The sequence below is a fragment of the Pleurodeles waltl genome, chromosome 8 (assembly GCF_031143425.1).
Source record: "Pleurodeles waltl isolate 20211129_DDA chromosome 8, aPleWal1.hap1.20221129, whole genome shotgun sequence".
Classification (NCBI taxonomy): Eukaryota; Metazoa; Chordata; class Amphibia; order Caudata; family Salamandridae; genus Pleurodeles; species Pleurodeles waltl.
Window position 1 is genome coordinate 607288617 of NC_090447.1, and position 19870 is coordinate 607308486.

At 44.6% G+C, this 19870-nt stretch overlaps 1 protein-coding gene across 1 annotated transcript in view; it reads left to right on the forward strand.

The window, feature by feature from the left end:
• The window catches only part of MAP3K15 (mitogen-activated protein kinase kinase kinase 15), a 1103876-nt gene that overhangs the window by 268247 nt on the left and 815759 nt on the right, over nt 1-19870 (forward strand). The window contains exon 3 of the mRNA XM_069204696.1: nt 16811-16834. Coding sequence (XP_069060797.1) covers nt 16811-16834 — 24 coding nt within the window. The remainder of the gene's footprint in view (nt 1-16810; nt 16835-19870) is intronic.

A 19870-nucleotide genomic window follows, 5' to 3' on the forward strand; every position in this document is an offset into this window, starting at 1 on the left:
TTATAAGTGCCATAGAATATAATGAATTGTTACTAAGATGGTCAGGATATCCGTCACGTTTATGACGGAGTAACCCATCCACTAAACTCTAAATCAGGTCCTTAGTCTAATCTGGTAGGTGGTAGCAGGAATAAAAACTGTTTTGTATGAAAAAAGTCAACACATCTTATATCTAACTAAAATTGAAGTGAAACTAGGAAGTAATGAGGCACATGCAGATAAGATAGCGAAATGGCTTAATGTTCCTGTGATACCATGGTCCCTGCCACTTACCTGTGTGGATGAAGGCCTGAGCTGGCCAGCCACCAAGAGGCGCCATACTCATACGTGCCAATAGATGCCACATCTCCCTCTTGGAACTGTGATTCTGCCACAGTTGAGCTGGTTTGTAATTCGGTGACCCAGTCATCCAATTATAAAGCAACGTGGATCAGGAGGAAAAGGCGCCAACTACCCTGAGGTATAAAGTGTCTCAAATATCGACTCTGATGCCTGAATAATGAATACTTTATTTGCATAATTAATAAAAGTCATCACAATTGCCATATACAAGAATGTAGCTTTCAGAACCGCAATAAGACAGCTGAATAAAAACCATGTTTCATACAACTTGCTAAAAACCCAATAAAATCGTAATAGCAGGAAGTACTAAAGTGCAAAAGCCGAGTCATGTCACAAGTGTCTTTTGTATCAATTCAGGGGATGACTGGCAGACAGTATCTAGCAGGGTGCTGCATTGGTCACCCGTATAAAAAGCTGTTTAAAATGTAGTTTATCCAGTCTGGAGACTGGGTGAGGAATTACAGATAATGAAGAAGAGCTGTGTCAGGTCTTCATGCGATGGAGGCTGGCAGTGTTTAATTTGGACAGGGGCTGATAGATCAGACAATTCGTGGTTGTTTGGCGCCTGTTGTAGGAGGTGCTCAGCTTTTAAGATGAATTTGGCCAAGCATGCCATACATTGTGGTGTCAATCCTTTATGACAAGACAGAATTTCCTGCTGGCACGATCTATTACAATTAGAGTTGAAGATATTTTTGAGGTACAGACACATACATAGAATGTGTCGAAAGTCTTCCCGGTGATACGCACAAAGCCTGCATCTCCCTCTGTTTGGAAGTGTGCGCCATTTTGGAACAGCATTCAAAGAGGGGAGTAGTCCCAGTCTGACGGGCAGCACCTTTGTTTTTAGCGTTTTTTCCAATATTTTTGCTATCTATAGCTGCGCTATCGGGGACTTGTAAGTGTTAATTGTCATCCATGTGTGCAATCGTGTTCAAAATTTATCTTTATCCTTGCTCCACGAAAGTCCCTTGATTTGCTTATTTAATAATTGCTTGGAGAGTTTGTCGGGTAGGGATTTTTGCCATGGATCTTCTGCCTGCAAGTACTTTACTGCCAAGGTGATTCTCTTAGCCCATGGATTTGCAACTTCGGCAAACACACTCCTGTTTCTTCTCATATCAGTGCTTTTAGTGTATTCGGTTGTGCCTGTGTCAGCACAGAGGCATATTTGAGGAGCACCCCATCCTCTACCAATGCTTGGTCTTGTAGTCCGAATTCCAGCCTGATTTGTGCTGGTGAGGCGATGTGTGGAAGTCCGAAAAGAAGGTGAAACACTTTGCTCTGGGCCATGTTCATGAAGTTGTGGAACTTGCCGGGAAATATTTCCAAACCATATGCCAGGGAAGGCAAAAACCTTGATCACCATGAGGAGTGGCCTCCAGGTGGGACTTTGCAGTTTCATTGACAGGGCTTGTATGGATGCAATTTGGAACGCCATTCTTGCTTTTAAGGTGTTTAGGTACAGGCGATGCAATGAGCGCTCCTGGAGCCAGACGCCGAGATATTTGTAGGAGCGATGTCTTCCGACTGGCTGATCCCCACAGAGCCATTGCTTTTCCTTATTTACCCGCTTGCCAGATGACTACCTTGTTTTTTTCCAAATTTACCGACAGCTCGTTTGTCTTGCATTACTCATTGAAGCTGTTTAGTACTTTTTGCAGGCCTGAACATGCGAGGTTCAATAAGACAGTATCGTCTGCGTATAGTAATGATGTTAAGAGCTGATTACCCAGTTTGGGAGGATGGGAGCTAGCGGTGTTCAATTGAATACACTGATCTGCCAGGTATAGATTGAAAAGCATTGGGCCAGTACGCAGCCTTGCTTGACGCCTCTGTCTATCTGGATTTTACCAGACACTCTTCCATCACCGCCTATTTTAACCCTTGCTCAGTTGTCAGAGTATAGAAGCTGTATTACTTTAAACAGTTCTGGAGAGATATTGAGGTTTGATAGTTTCCTCCACAACCTATGCCGTTCTACTGAATCAAACGCTTTGGATAAGTCCATGAAGCAGAAAGATCAATTTCTTGTTTATGTTTTTTTCCGCTAACATAGCTAATGCTGTCAGATTATCCGAGGTACTCAATGAGAGTTAGAAGCCAGGTTGATTCAGCGGTATCAGATTAAGTTTGGTTGCCCATACCTTCAGATCTTCTAGCAGGACACCCACAAAGGTTTTTACGTCAAATCAAGCAGTACAATCAGTCGATAGCTGGCTGGGTTCCCGTAACGGCCTTTCTTTTAGATTGGATTAAAAATTGCCCCTTTCCAGGATTTCGGAATTTTGTTTTCTTTGATGCAGAAGTTAAACATGTCGCAGGGCTGACTGGACTAGAAGACAGGGTCATGTTTTAGAACTCCTGCGGGGAGGCCATTTGGACCGGGGAACCCACTTAGTCTGCAGCATTGGATTTGTCCCCCAACTTTTTGTATTTCAACGGACTATGGGTTCCGCTCACAACTAGAGTTAGAAATGAATTCCGATGTTTTCTTACCGCTGTAGAGCTTCAAGATGTGCTCGATCCACTTCCCTCCGGCACTGCATTGCTATTGTGCCCGGTGGTCCAGCGCTCAAGTTGATTCACAATTGACTACAAGGGATGGCGTTTCTTATCTTTGGTTGGCTCCACAATTTTGATCCATTCCTATTCTATGTGGGATTGTTTTGCCTCCCATACTGACTTCTTGTATTTCTTTCTTAAATCGCGAAAAGTGCAGAGGTGGCTGTTGTCCAGCTGCTGTCTCTTTTGGAGTCTGGCTGATTTGGTGAGCAGTTGTCTTTCTTGCCTTAAGGCCGGTGTGAACCATAGTTTATTACTTGGTGGAGGGCAGGCCCTGGGCCGGTGATTAGATTCCAACAGTTCCTTAATGCTGACAACCTTGCCTCCCAAATGATTTTGTCCACCTGGATCACTTGGTTGGAAAGTATGTTTGCTTTCCATGCCTCGTATTTCTCCAAACACAGGTTGGACCATCTTATGCAATGTAGATGGCTTACATGGTCCTGTTCTATCTTCTGCAGCAGCGCTGCATAATGATTGTTGGTTGCTTTTTCCATAATTTGTGGGTAGTGGTCGCTTTCGCATCTCACCTTTATGCTGAAGCCATGGAAGAACTTAAAAAAGGCTATTTAGGTAAAGGTGTAGTCTAGGGTAGATGCAGAGTTCCTTGACTTCTGAGTCAGATTCATTGGGCTGTGTTTAGGGAATCGGCCGTTTAGGGCCCTCAACCCTAGCACCTCAATGATTCTTACAGGAAGTGATCACATTTATCCATGTCCCTAAAGAGCGATATTTGTTGTGGTATTCACAAACTTTGATCCAATTCATCTTCTCTGCTTCTTCTTTTACCATGGTTGGCCATGTTTAAGTTAAAGTCACCTGTAATAATCCAGGAGGCATTCTCGTACAAGGCTCTTAAGGCTAACAGTTCATTTTCTGTTGTATCTAATAGATGCTGTTTATGTGCCGCATTTAGGCTGATATAAATGTTTATTATTATAATGGGCATAACAGACTGATCCAGTAACCAGTTTTCGATAATAACTTCCAACATGTGGTCTGGTTGCAGGTCAATATTTCTTGTGTTAAAAGATTTATTTATATGTTGGGAGGCCTCCTTTTGTGTGCCCTATGGGCTTTGTTTTTGCTGCCTGGCTTCGTAATTCCTGGAACCCAGCTAAGGGATTTTACATTTCTTTCCAGGTTTCCTGTCGGCAGATGATGTCAAAGTCCCTCAAAAAGGATTCCAACTATGGTCTTGACCGATTTTACTGGCTTTCGCAATATTCCAGGATATTATCTTAGTATTTCCCTGCTTGTATTTAGACATGGTTCCTGAGGTTTGGTTTACGTTGATGTTGCTGGTTCCGGCTCCCTCCTTGTAAAGAGGGTCTGAGTCAGGATTGAATGGTGAGTTTGTGCCTGCTGGCTTCCTCATTTTGCTGGCCCCTTTCGTGGTAATATCCTGCCCTAGGTTTCCCTGCGCAATGGAGATTGAGAACTGACTTGGACCCCTTATAAAGGTGTGGGATGCTCTCTTTGCACCTAGAAGATATGTTCTTGTGATGCCTGCCTAGGAGTTGGTTGTCGTGTTGATGTCTGTTTTTTCGTTGTCTCTTTGGAGGGTAAGGAAGGATGAATATTTTACTCTGTTCACTTCTTTTAACTCTATGCCCCAGTCCTCACATATGTCTGATTTTGACGCCAGTAGCTGCACAATCTCAGTGCTGCTGAAACAAACTTCAGTGCATTTGTTTACATCACACTTCCCTGGTGCTCAGAAAGCTACGTATTCAAGGTCTTTACTGCTTATTTGTTCCAAGCCTAGGATTGCCCTGCAGATTCTCATGAGGTTTCCTCGATTGAGGATATCCCATGGGCCCTGGGATTTATATGTCGGACGAATAATTAGGGTGTAAGCACTCCTATCTCTTTAGGGTAGCAAGTGTTTATCTGCTGTCTTGTCACTTTTTGTGGTGTGAAGGGCGGATGTAAGCATGACATCTACAATTGCATTTTGCTCTGCCACATAGGGCACCTGATTAGTCGTGAGCATGCTATACTGACTAGGCTGGAGGGTTTACATAGGGCCGCATTATTCTTGGGGCCCAAGATAGGGACCCCACATGGGTGATGTCACCAAATTGCACAATTGTACCGTCGGGAGCCCTTGTGGGCTGGGTTGCCTGGATGGATGTCTCGTATTGATCCACTTGGAGACAGTTTTCACAGGACTCCACCTTTCTTGTTGTTTTAGATAGTGCTTCACGACTAAGGACAATTCCTTGGCCAGTTTCTGTTTGTTAGAAATGGGGTCTTTGGTTAGCAATCGTGTTACCCCCTGTCCAAGCAAGTACCCTTACTCTAGTCAGAGTAAAGGAGAATCACACTCGGTTAGCCCCCGCTCACCCCATTGATAGCTTGCCACGAGCAGGCGGGCTTAACTCAGAGACAACGTGTTAAGTATTCGTACAAACACACAGAGTAATACAGTGAACCACTACAAAATGACACAACACAGGTTTAGAAAAATAGTAAATATTTTATCTAAATAAACAAGACCAAATACGATAAAAAATTCACAAAACACAGTTACAAATATGAATTTAGCACTAAGAAGTATGAAAACAGTGCCTTGAGGCACAATACTGCAAGTTGGTATTATGCAGTGTCATGACAAAGCCGTTTCCTACAATGCGACGGCAATGGCGCCGTTTAAGGAGTTTTTCCACCCCCCCGGTTACAGTACCCTAAGGAACACGTAGAAAACAGGCCGATGCACGGAGTCGGGGAGAGTGGCGTTGCTGGGTCTGATGCTCTGTCAGTTCCGGTGCCACGGGGTAGAAGCACTGTGGCATCGCGCAACGGCATCGGGTCCTCACTACATAGCAGTGGAGATGAAGCGGCGCCAAATGCGAAGCCGGTCCCTTGGTTCCGGAAGATGCGAAGTCCGGCGGAGTCACGATGATGCGGGGCAACCTCACAGGGTCGCAATGATGTCACAGGGCCACAGGCGCTGCAATGGCCTTGGATTGTCACAGATGTTGGACTTACGACACTCTGGTGTCAGCGAAGTCATGCGGGATCAGCGGCTGCAGCGACGTGAGGCCTACAGGGTCGTAGGACTTCTACGAGGTCCACGGCCTCGGGGCAGGCAGCATTGCGTTTCCGGGGTAGCAGCGTCAGCTCATAGGCCTGTCAGATTTGTCGCACTCAGGGATGTCCCTGGCCTTGGAGCAAGCAGTGTTGCGGTTCTGGGCAGCAGCATCTTTTGCGAAGTAGCACTGAGTCGTCCGGCGTCGTTACACTGGTCTTTCTCCAGGGATTCACTTCAAGGAGTACAGGAACTGGAATGGCACCTTCTGGCAAGCTAGAGTCCACAGCAAGTAGAGCTCAGGTCTGGTTGGTGAAGCTTTTGCTGTCCCTGAGGCTTCAACACAGGAGGCAAGCTCTATTCCAAGCCCCTGGAGTCACTTCTCAAGCAGGAATGCAACAAAGTCCAGTCTCTGTCCCCTTGCACAGGCAGAAGCAGTAACTGCAGGATAGCCCAACACAGCACAGTCACAGGCCAGGGCAGCACTTCTCCTCAGTAATTCAGGCGTCACCAGGCAGAGGTTCCTCTTGAATCCTTTGAGTAATCTAAAGTTTGGGGTTTTGGGTTCATTTCTTACACCCTTTTCTGCCTTTGAAGTTGGCAAACTTCAAAGTAAAGTCTCAAGTGTCTGTAAGACCCTTTCTTGTCCAGGGCAGACCCCAGCCACACACCAAGAGGTTGGAGACTGCATTGTGTGAGTGCAGGCACAGCCCATTCAGGTGTGAGTGAACACTCCTCCTCTCCCTTCCAGCACAGATGGCTCATCAGGATGTACGGGCTACACCCCAGCCCCCTTTGTGTCACTGTCTAGAGAGAGATGCAAACAGCCCAAATGTCAAACTGGCCCAGACAGGGAATCCACAAACAGGCAGAGTCACAGCATGGTTTAAGCAAGAAAATGGCTACTTTCTAAAAGTGGCATTTTCAAACACACAATCCAAAAACCAACTTCACCAAAAGATGTATTTTTAAATTGCGAGCTCAGAGACCCTAAACGCCAAATTTCTATCTGCTCCTGTTGCTGTTGGCTTATGCAGGGTCATCTCCAATCTTTTTGCCTCCTGCCTCCTAATTTCTTCTGACCTGTTGCTGTTGGCTTTTGAACTCTGAGCACTTTACCACTGCTAACCAGTGCTAAAGTGCATATGCTCGCTGTGTAAATTATATATGATTGGTTTATCCATGATTGGCATATCTGATTTACTAGTAAGTCCCTAGTAAAGTGCACTAGAGGTGCCAGGGCCTGTAAGTCAAATGCTACTAGTGGCCCTGCAGCACTGGTTGTGCCACCCACATAAGTAGCTCTGTAATCATGTCTCAGACCAGCCACTGCAGTGTCAGTGTGTACAGTTTTAACTGTAAATTTGACTTGGCAAGTGTACCCACTTGCCAGGCCCAAACCTCCCCTTTTCTTACATGTAAGGCACCCCTAAGGTAGGTCCTAGGTAGCCCCCATGGCAGGGTGCAGTGTATGGTTAAGGTGGGACATATAGTAATGTGTTTTATATGTCCTGACAGTGAAATATTGCTAAATTCGTTTTTCACTGTTGCAAGGCCTGTCCCTCTCATAGGTGAACATGGGGGCTACCTTAAAATCTGACTAAAGTGTAGATTCCCTTTGGGAGCGGATGAACATGTAAATTTGGGGTCTCTGAGTTCACAATTTAAAAATACATCTTTTAGTAAAGTTGATTTTAAGATTGTGCGTTTGAAAATGCCACTTTTAGAAAGTGAGCATTTTCTTGCTTATACCATTTCTGTGACTCCGCCTGTTTGTGCATTCCCTGTCTGGGTCAGTTTGACAGTTGGGCTGGTTGCACCTCACACTAGACAGTGACACAAAAGGAGCTGGGATGTAGTCTCCATTTCCTGATGAGCCATCTGTGCTAGGAGGGAGGGGAGGAGTGGTCACTTACACCTGAAAGGGCTGTGCCTGTCCTCACACAATGCAGTCGCCGACCCCCTGGTGAGTGTCTGGGGCCTGGCCTGGGCAAGGCAGGATTTCACATTCAAAAGAGACTTTACTTTGAAATAGGCCTACTTCAAAGGAGAAATTGGGTATAAGAAGGGCACCCAAAACCACAGACTTTAGATCACTTCTGGACATCAAGAGGAACCTCTGCCTGGAGAAGAGCTGAAGAGCTGAGAAGAAGTGCTGCCCTGCCTGTGACTGTGCTTTGTGGAGCTATCCTGCAGTTGCTGCTTCTGCCAGAGTAAGAGGGCAAAGAATGGACTTTGTGTGCCTTCCATCTTGTGAAGAAATCTCCAAGGGCTTGATTTAGAGCTTGCCTCCTGTTGTTTGAAGTCTGAGGGACAACAAAGACTTCTCTCTGCCAGCACTTGTAGTCTCTGGAGAGACTCCTGCTCTGACAAGTGGTGCCCTATCCAGTCCCTGGGCCCTTGAAAGAAAAACTGGTGGAAATCCAAGGAAATCGACTTTGGGCATCTTCGGACCGACGCCGCTGCTGAATCCGGTGACGCCGCCTGCACCCGACTCTGTGATCTTTGCTGGAACGTGACGACCTTCGCCGGCCCGACACCGCTGCAGCCCCGCTGAAGTCCACGACTCCGTGGAAGTTGCCGCACCACGTCGTGACTGACGTCGTTCGAAGTGCGCGGATTCAACGTTTCGCACAGACGCCGCGATCCCCGACTTCGCTCATCGACTTGTTTTCACTCTTCACCAAAGGTACTGTACTTGGGGGTCTACGCGACTCCGTGTCCGGCGGCGCTGGTGTTGGCTTGTTGGGAACGACACCGTCACGACACCGTGTTAACACCTCATCGAAGCATTTTGTGTTTCTAAGCGCTATTTTTGAGTTTCATTTTTAAAAATTCATAACTTGACTTGTGTATGTCGGATGTTTGTCGTTTTGGTCTTGTTTTGTTTAGATAAATATTTCCTATTGTTCTAAACTGGTGTTGTGTCATTTTGTAGTGTTTTCATTAAGTTGCTGTGTGTGTGTTGTTACAAATACTTTACACCTAGCACTCTGAAGTTAAGCCTACTGCTCTGCCAAGCTACCAAGGGGGTAAGCAGGGGTTAGCTGAGGGTGATGCTCTTTTTCCCTGACTAGAGTGAGGGTCCTTCCTTGAACAGGGGGTAACCTGACTGTCAACCAAAGACCTCATTTCTAACAGCTCCCAAAGGGAATCTGCGCTTTAACAATATTTAAATGCAGCCCCCATGTTAATCGATGAGAGAGATAGGCCTTGCAACACTGAAAATGGACTTTGGCAGCATTTCACTGTCAGGACATGTAAATCACATAAGTACATGTCCTACCTTTAACATACATCCTGCCCATGGGGCTAGCTAGGACCTACCTTAGGGGAGCCTTACATGTATAAAAAGGCAAGGTTTAGGCCTGGCAAGTGGGTACACTTGCCAAGTCGAATTGGCAGTGCAAGACTGCACACACAGACACTGCAGTGGCAGGTCTGAGGTATGTTTACAGGGCTACTTATGTTGGTGGCACAATCAGTGCCGCAGGCCCACTAGTAGCATTTGATTTACATGCACTAGGCACCTCTAATGCACTTTACTAGGGACTTACTAGTAAATCAAATATGCCAATCATGGAAAGCCAATCAACCATATACTTTACACAGAGAGCCTATGCACTTTAGCACTGGTGGTTAGCAGTGGTAAAGTGCCCAGAGTCCCAAAGCCAACAAATATAGATCTGAAAATATAGGTGGAAGGAAGCAAAAAGATTGGGGATGACCTTGCAAAAAAGCCAGGTGTGACACTGTTCTATCCTGGGTCCCTGCTGTTGACGTCTGGAAGGTGGTTTCAGGGACTTCTGACTGCAGGTAGATTACGGCACTTGCGGAATTTTGTTGTGATCCTACGACTTCTCCTATTGCATTTAATAAACCAGGGCTCGCATGTTCCAGCATCCGGTTAACACTATTCTTCCGTCTTCCTGCTGCCTTTGAGGATTGATTCCCGTTGCAAGGTTGTTAACTGACCTGTTGTGAACTGAGACTCAGTATCAGCCCAATGGGTGGGAGGCTTGTGCTCTGTCTTTTCTGCTTTTTCCCGGCACTTTTCCTTGGATTTTCCCTCTCGTGGGCTGTCATTGTTTTATCTGGAAATAGGTGAGTCTTTCTTTTCCTGACCCATGGCTGTTTTATTGTACATTTTCCTTAAATGTTTTTTGTTTTTCCTAGTCGGAACGGGTATGAAGGGTGCTTCCACTGTTTTGAGCTCTTTGTTTGAGCTTTCTTCTATTTCTCCTATATCCCATGCGGGGTTGCTCCTTCCTGTGCTGCCTCTTTAGGCACTCCTTCTTGTAGGCTGCTTGTTGACTCTGGGCCTTGTAGGCATGGGGAATGCCTCCCGCCCTCTCTCCACTGTTCCGACTCATGTTTTAGGTCTGTCACTTTTGTGGACATGATAGATGGTAACTCTTGCAATTTGTCCAGGATTGGGCTGCAGCGACAGCAATAGGTCTGTTTATCTGGCTCCCTGTCGGCCTCAACGTGAGCTTTTGCTCTTCTGGTGAGTGCATTTAACCTGTCCAACTTGTTGTCAACTGCCATTGTGGTGGTCGCCAAACTTTGCAGGATTTGAATTAGAATATCAAATTTGTCTGTATAAAAGATCGCTGCGTTGGTTATGGCTGTTAGAATTTTGTTTAGGGCATCCCATCTTGTCCTAATCTTGGGCATCCTTTATGTCCGCGAGACCACAGTTTTGTGATGAATTGAGTACCTTTGACTTATTGGTAAAGGGCTAACATGCGCTTGTTTCTGTAGGCATTAGCTGTACGCCCCCTTCCAATGAGCGCTGCTTCTCTGCTTCTTTATTGAAGACCTCTTCTAATTCTTCCTCTGTGAGGGAGGAGTCCCAACAGAGGCTGCTCAGTATAGGTTGGTGATTCTGAGGGCAACTTTCCAAGCTTCCTTGAAGGCTGCCTTCTGTACGCTGGCCTCTGTGTGTCATGCCTCTGCCCTTTATCACTATGATTGGGGATTGGGGGAGGAAGAGGAGCCCACATCCCGGCTGTATAAAGTGTCTCAAATATCGACTCTGATGCCTGCCTTGTGCCTGTCTATTGCTTTCTCTTCCGTTCCACTCGTGCCTCCTCACCTCTGACAGCAGTAAACACAGTGTCATGGTAAGGATTTTGGAGGCTCCAGGCGAGACATATTTTGGGGGCAGCCGTACAATCAAATGCGAATTTTATTACCCTTTTCCTGCGAATTCAAGCATCATCATGCCAAACAATACTAAATTATATATTAATGTTTATCAAGGTCACAAAAACAGTTAAAATATGTCTCGCATGAACCTTAAAACTCCTCAAGATGAGGAGAGAGTCAGAGGTACATGCACGCAGAGAGGAAGAACAGTTTAGAGGGAGAAATAGAATAGACAGAGGTTGAATAGAGAGAAAGTTCACTTTCCCGGGGTGGGGACTTGGAACGTGGGGCCGCTGGACAATTACCCACTTCCCCATGCCTTAAAACGTCTCTGTAAACATGCAGCTAGGCCCCAAGCAGTCACTTCTATAAAAAAACCTGAGAAAACGAGAAAGGAAGGCTCTTAAAATAACTCAACTGGTGCAGAGCAGGTTGGAGCCCCCTACCCCTGTGGGTCCCAGGACCACTATACCAGCTGTATCACTGATTGCTACTCTTCTGAGCTGAACTGAATTACTTCACAACTCTTAATGCATTTTGTGTTGAATTATAATCACTTATACTTTTGAAAGTCACTTACACTTTGAACATAACAAGCTCAATACTGAAAGATAATATACAGAGGTATAAACTCGTTGGTTGTTATAATGCAAATTACTTAGTTATGCTTATGCTACGATTTTTGATACAACAGCAACAAGTGTATAGTAAAAATACATGCATGCATACCAGTGTCACCTAGGCCCAGATGTATACTTTTTGACGCAAAACTACTTTTACGCTGTTTCACGTCAAAAAGTATAGCACCAGCTTGCGCCATTCCAGGATGCCAGCCGGGCACCAAATTTATGGAATGGCGCAATCCGGCGCAAAGGGAGGGCTAACGTCATGGAAAATTACGTTAGCGGGTGGGGGTGGCGGTAGGGGAGAATGGTGTTTTGCAGCAAATAATGACATTAGGCTGGTTAGAGTAAAAAAAGATGACTATAACCAGCCTAGCGTCATTTCTTGACGCGAAACCATCCATACCACATGAGTCCTGTCTTATGAAAGACAGGAGTCATGCCCACCACCCCAATGGCCAGCACAGGGGACAAGGGTCCCCTGGGCATGGCCATTGCACCCAGTGCCATGTAGGGAGGCCCAATTCAGGGACCCCATTGGAAATTTTAAAAAATGAAAATACTTACCTTTACTTACCTATAATTACATGGGATGGGGTCCCCCATCCAGTGGTGTCCCTCTGGTGTTGGTGGGGGTGTTCCTGGGGCTTGGGGAGGGCACCTGTGGCTCTTTCCATGGTGTTTGTCCAATGGAAATAGGTCCACAGGTCCACTAACGCCTGCCCTGACCCAGGTGTTAAATAATTACGCTAAGCAGGCTTAGCGCCATTATTTAGGCCCGCCTCCCTCCTTTGCACCATTTTTGCACGGGAGGCTAAATAAGGGGCTAGGGCCTTAGAGTCATTTTTTGGATGAGAATGCCTACCTTGCAATTCATTGACGCAAGGTGGGTTCACACATCCAAAAAGTGACTTTTAACTCAAATTTTTTTACGTTAGACTAGTCTAGCATCAAAATATAAATATGGAGTTAAGTTTGCGCTGAATTCGTATCATAAAAAAATACGCTAATTCAGTGCAAACAGAGTAGAAATCTGGGCCGTAGTGTCTAGAGCAAGTTCCCGCCACTTGATGCTGAAGTGTTTGGATGCTTCTGGACCCCTTGTTTTCTCTTTTATTCCTTAATTACTAGTCACCTCTTAATTTTAACGTGGCTCTTTGGGCGAAAGAGATGGAGACTCTGAATGACTTACTCAGGGTGGGAGAGTGGAGGACTGTGGAACAAGCAGGGGAATCGCAGCATGAATTACTGATACCTCCTTTAATTCCTCATGCAAAAGAGCAATCATAATGAAACTCTCTAAAGATGGTGGTTAGTCCCTGGAAAATCAGTCAGTTGAAAGGAAATGAACCGGTTGATTACGGGTAATCTTAATTCCCTGATTAGGGGTCCTCCTCGTCCAGGTCCTTACATCTGAGTGATTGTCCTTCTATGGACAGATGTAGCACATAAGTACTTCTATTTCTTTTAAAACACTTTTTTAATTTAATGACTCCTCACCTTCTCCTGTTGTGCTACCAACCTGCTGACCTTTATTTGTAACCAGGGAGGGAGGGAGGGAGGGAAAAGGACTGAGGACTGGGACGAGGAGGACCATTGGGGTTCAAATGCCAAATATGTTTATTAGAAAAAAAGAATTACTTCAGTGCCGTAGTCAGAAATTTTGATCCAAAATGGACATTTAAATCATCACAAATAGAAAGATGAGAGTGATTAATGAAAGTCTGTTGAGAAGAATAAGTGGCTGCTTGTCAAATTTCCAACAAGGAAACTTCTATTTCTGCCTGGGAAGTTGAAACTGCCCTAGTGGAACGGCCCTGGACATCAGTCGTAAGAAGTTTCCCCAATGAAGAATATGCACAAGCCATGGCCTGATGGACCCACCTACTCAGGGTCAGAGTATGAACCTTCTTTCTTTTTGCAGAAGAACCATACGCAGTAAGCAAAGAGTTTGATAAACGAAAAGGTTTTTTGCATTCTAAATAAATCAGAATAGCCCTTCGGACATCTAGAGCAGAGAGAAGAGATTTCCCACATGGATCTGGAACAACAGGTAAATTGAAATCCTGAGAATAATGGAAGGTAGTGGAAACTTTAGGAATAACTTGGGGTCCAAACTAAGTACCTCTCAATCAGGAAATAATTTAAGCTAGAGAAAGGTGGCCATTAGAGCCCCTTAATTCCTCAGATGTCTTGCTGAAGTAGCCACCAACACTACTATCTTAGCAGACAACCAGACCAAAACTGCTTCTTCCAGGGGTTCAAAAGGAGCACCCCGTAACCCTGTAACCCACATAAAACAATAGGCAGATCCCAGGAAGAAATTGCCTTCCAAATAGAAGGACTCTGTAACCTGAAGCACTTGAGTAACCTTAATCCTAAAGGAGAAACAGTGGTGAAATCATCAGAAAAAGTAGGGAAAGCTTTTATTGCTGCCCGTTGAGAGGAAAGAGTACTAGGAGTCAATCCCTTTATAAAACCATCTTGGAAGAGACCAAGAATCTTAAAGGAATCAAGAACAGTAGGATCCTCTGATATAGTGGAACAGCATTTTGAAAAGGAATTCCAGGGGTTTGATAGAATTTCAGGGTAGAATGTTTATGAGATGATTTGATTGTATCTCCAGAGCTACTTGGGAAGAGTAGACTAAATTCTCTAACCCTACTCATTCAATGGACAGACCGTCAGATGCAGCTGCTTTACCATCTGGTGAGACAGCACTGGATATTGAAGGGGAGACTGGTTGTGTAGGAGATTAAATAAACAACCCTTGGATAGAGCTAGAAGGAAAGGAAACCAATAGTTCCCAGGCCAGTAAGGTAGAATCAGGGTTGCCTGGGCCTTCTCCATTATGATCTTCTGGAGAACCTTTGGCAGGAAAGGAATTTAAGGAAAAACCTATGGCAACCCCGGAGGCCATGGAATAGCCAGAGCATCTACTGCTCATGCTAGAGGGGAGGTCATCTCTGTGCAAAAATAGAGGGCACTGTGCATTCTCTGGGGAGGCAAAGGGATCCAATCATGGGCTCCTGAACTTCTGACAGACAAGATGGAATTGAGGAAGGGACAAGTAGTATGTCACTGCGAAAGGCAAATTTCTGCTGAGACTGTCCACTCAAAATGTAATCTCTAATATGAGCCAGGACCTCGTTAAGCTGATGAGGCTGAATATAGCTGTCTCTAGGGTCCTCCGGATTGTCTAAAGCATCATCCAACCTTAGTCTCTTTGGTAGACGGTTCCCTTTCCTTAAAGGCCATATCCACAGCCTCCTTAATGAGTGACTGCAGGTCCCCTTTATAAATTTGCAATAATTCTTCAGGCATCCCTTGCTCAGGGGGCTTAAGATTTTTTTGGTACTCCACATGCTTTGCAATTATTTTCCACAGGAAGAACCACAATGTGTTAAATGCAATATGTACTTTCTGTTTTCATACTCTTACCAGGTAACCAGATCAATTCTCATGAGATCTGGCTAGCTGATAACCTTGTTGCTTTTCCCTACCCAGTGCACATCTACAGAAGACACCAGTAGAGGCTCAAGGAGCCACACATATCGGCTCCCGAATGTCCAGATCTCAGATGTAGCATTGCCTCCCTGTCACGTTCAGCACATGGTCTGGGAGCACATCTGAGGACAGTACAACCATGGAGAACCACGCACTCCTGCAATGCCTATGTGAGGTGCCAATTGTAAAACACATAAAACATGCAAAGAGTTGAATTGCATCAATTTTACACTCAATATTATAAATTTGCTAAATAATATTAAAATCTGCTTACCACTTTGCGGACAGTAACAAAAGCAGGAGGAGCTAAGTAGGGAGCAGTCATTATATTAAAAAAATGATTTTTTAAATAATTAGAAGAAGTACTCGTGTGCTATGTCTGTTGGGAGAGGGGCAATCCCTCAGAAGTAAGGAATGGGATGAGGAGGACCCCACGAGGGGGTAAGATATATTTGCTAGTTTGAGAGCACGGTAAGAGAGAAGGGGATTCTGATGGAGTGGTGTAGGAAGATAGGAAGGAAGCAGTGCTAAATTTGAGATGGTGGTTGCAGATGGGGCCTTTAAGCACTCATTATTGGGGACCGACACATATTTTTCCTCAACAGACTTTGCCCCGAGCAAGAGAGAGTAAAACTAGAAAGAGAGAAACAAGGAGGAAGAGAAAGATGGAAAATCAGTGACGAAGGAAGAAAGCAGTGGTGAAAAAGAACCTGCAAGAGGGAAATAAAGGGGTCAGGGATTGTCTGGTGCTGGATTAAAGAGGAAGGACGTGGAATCAAAACTATGAAGCATTGATATTCGGCACCCGACATTCAATAGCGCTAACTATTGGCTTCTGAGCAAAACTTTGGGCCCGGTATGTATTCGTTTACAAATTAAGCATTGGATGGGGGAGCCAGGTTGAGAGCTGATGTAAAGGAATTGAGCAGTAAGAGGTAATGAAAGTAGGTGGATTAGGACACATTTAAAACACATACATTTTTTAACACTTACACACCAGTTCCCTGCCCTCCTAATGTTCGACCGCAGTCACTGTCAGCCTGGAACACGCAGTTATATGTGAGGTTGTGTTGCATAAATGTAAACTGTGTTACTTATGTTAGCTAAAAGGATGTCATAAATCCTCATTCACTTGTAGGGCCCCTTCATGAACTGATTGAACAGTTAAATTGCTTGAAAACTGTGATACAGCTCCATTTATGTTGTTTCCCCAAATCTTCACTTGAAATAAAAGGGTTCTCTCAGAATCCTGCCTCTGGACTACCTTTATGCATTGGTACGTTTCAACCTGCTGACCAGAAGATTAGATTATACGTATTTTTCAACACATGCTGTTTTACTATCACTTGGGATCAATATACACCAGATGTGCCTTAAAACACAGAGCGCCCACAAGGCCCACAGCAGATTCTGTTAGGCAATTATCATTGCATCTGCTAAAAAAATGTTCTCATGTGGGGGCACTGTAGTTCTATTTTTTGCCTATTGATGCCTCATTTTGTCTTCCCACTGGGAACAAGACAGATATTTAAAAACCCGTCTAACTTGGACGTATTGACATTTCTTTCTCTTTCTTTTCACTTTGTAGGATATGGTTTCTCAGAAGAACACCGTAAGTTTTTACACTTTAGTATTTCAGCATAAGACGTGAGTTTCATCGGTTCGCATAATGTAACCTTTCTCATTGCATGCAGCACTGTCCAATGGCTGACGCTAAATATATTTATGTAATAATTAGCACGATTGTCAAATAGACCTGCAGGGGCCGTTAGGCCCAGCATACTATACTGTTCTAGCTAGGAACATTCGAAAGTGCGTCACACTGAGACTGGCTACAAATTAGTTTATTTACTGAAGACTGTGGTTAACTTATCGGCTGATTGGGTGAACGGTTACACCCAGAGCTCCCGATAGCATTATTTACTTTCTATGTTTACAAGTGAAGAGAGTAAATGCATTTTATTCAGGGAGCAGAGCATGTGAACTGCGTGAACAATGCAAAGAGTTTGCTACTTGATGTTTGACCAGATTGGTAGTTTATAATACTTGTAACAACTGTTCTTGTACCGATCAGTACTATAATTTGTAAGCCCCGAGGCCCCTCTGGTCTGAAATGCTGCCACTGACAGAAGGGGATAGGACAGATGGGGTAAGACTCATTAAACAACTGTGCAAATACTTCCCATGTAAAATTAAAGCAAGCATTGGCAAAGCCAACTACTCCGGCTTTAGGCCCATATTTATACTTTTTTAGCGCCGCATTTGCATCATTTTTTTACGCGAGAGAGGCACAAACAAAATATAATTGTATTTGGTAAGTTTGCGCTGATTTTGCATCAGAAAATTACACAAATGGGGCGCTAAAAAAGTATAAATTTGAGTCTCAGTGTTTTTACCAGGGGCGTAGCTTGGTCTGTAAGATTGAGGGGTGTGAGCTTCACATTTCCCGACAATCACGGTTTCATATCATGTTAAAATAAATTATACGACAAACAGGGCGTACAAGGCGGGCTTAGAAGGGCAGCAGAAAAACAGAGGAATGTGACTGTTAGGAGTGGTAAGTGAGAGAAAGCACATTATTGTGTGAAATAACCAACATGTTTAAAGTCTTTCCAAACACAGAGAGGGTGAGAGTGTGTGTGAGTTTTTGTATGTGTGTGTAAAACTTCCTTGTGAAATCCGAGACACTTCACCATACCCAACTGAAAGAACCTGTACCCAACAATTTATCACAAAATACATTTGTTAGGAGGGGTGTAACACCCCAACACTGCCCTCATCCCCTCCGCCCTCCCAAAGCTATGCCCCTGGTTTTAACACATAAAAAGACATGCATGCTGAAATGCGCAGAGAATATTTGTAAAATGTCACCATGTATCCTGCTACATGTCACCATAAGCATGGGGAAAAACAGAGCACTGACAGAATGCTCAGAAAGAGGCAGGTTGCATAGAGATATAACAGTCTATACGCATGTTTTTACATAATGGGCCTGATTACAACTTTGGAGGAGGTGTTAATCCGTCCCAAAAGTGACGGTAAAGTGACGGATATACCACCAGCCGTATTACGAGTGCCATAGGATATAATGGACTCGTAATACGGCTGGTGGTATATCCGTCACTTTACCGTCACTTTTGGGACGGATTAACACCTCCTCCAAAGTTGTAATCAGGCCCAATGTGTTTTCACGCATTGGTACATTGAAGACAGACCTTAGGCCTTGCCATTGCTTATTTGTTTTTTCTGGGACAGACACCCAAACTCCGAAGATTATGCTCAGACATGTGTCCAGGGCTCTCTGTCCAGTGCCTCGAGCTCTACCTCAGTGATGAGGCTCTGCAAGAACGGACGTGGTTTAGGGAATGCTTAGGTTCCTATTCAGAGGGCACTTGTCATAACAGTTTGCACTGGACTGTTCCTACTGGAGCCGGTGGGAAGCTAATTTGGATATGGTAGTCCCTATCTTTACGGACACAGTGAGCAAAAAAAAAAGATGGACTGGAATGTGGCAGAGAGTAATTAACAATGACTGATACTAATTTGAGAATTCGACTAATTTCACATCTGTTTTTCTCAGTGGTTACAACTGTGGTCACTCCTCTTGTCCCTGTCTTCAGACAGCTCTACATTTATTAGGTGGGTGTAACACCCCAAACACTTGTCTTTGGTGTGGTGGCTGCTGTTGGCCATGCTGAGGTTATAGCTGCTGTTATTGCTGTGGACCATCCCACTGGGGCCTTTTTTGTTGTGGCAGTTGTTGCTGCCATGATGATGGTTGTTGTGGCAGCTGTTATGGCTGCTGTGGTCCCTGCGCAGTTACAGTAATGGCAGGACATCCATGGTGCAGCAGTGTGTGTACGCACGGCGGCAACTTCTGAAAGCATTTTGACATACTTTATTGATAACAAAGAATGAGAAATCCATTTTAAAATGCAAGGGATGCTGTTAAAAGCCAGACATACTGGGTTTGCAAATGCTTATTTTGTTATGGCATGAGCTCTGGTAAAAACTAAAGCTGTCTCTAGATAGACCGAAAACAGATGATGTCTGGCAGAGAGCTAAAGCTGGCTCCATCCAGACCAAAAGCTGGAGTGTTTGCACCTGTTAACTGAGTTACTAGATCTGAATGCTTCTAGTATGGTTATGTAACCTATTGACCAAAAACATCAAATGGTCCTGCACAATATGCTTTTTCCCGGCATTAGTATGACATATTTAGATATCAATAAGAATCCTTCAGTTAGTCAACCAAATAGTTGCACATTTTCTGTAATAAGAGCTACCATAGGTCAACTTGATGCAGAAAAAGAGGACCCAAGACAGAGCATGACAAAGCATGCACAAAGTGCTATGTGACTGTACTATTGGCAGGAGAGTGCTAGGAAGATGATGATAATGTAACCTATAGATATGTTCTTTCAATAATTTTCTGTGTTCACATAGGTGCATTTTCACGAGTTCTTTGAAACCAGGGTCTCTTGCCTATAATTTCCTTCTATATGAGTAGTTTTGTTGCCTCTCTAACCAACGTGGGCAAAGGAAGGGCAACGCATTCCTTCTCATCGATCTTTAACAGTGGCAGATTTTCCCATTCACAAAGCCATTACACCTGCGTGCCTATTGCCTCAAATGCAAACAACCGTGT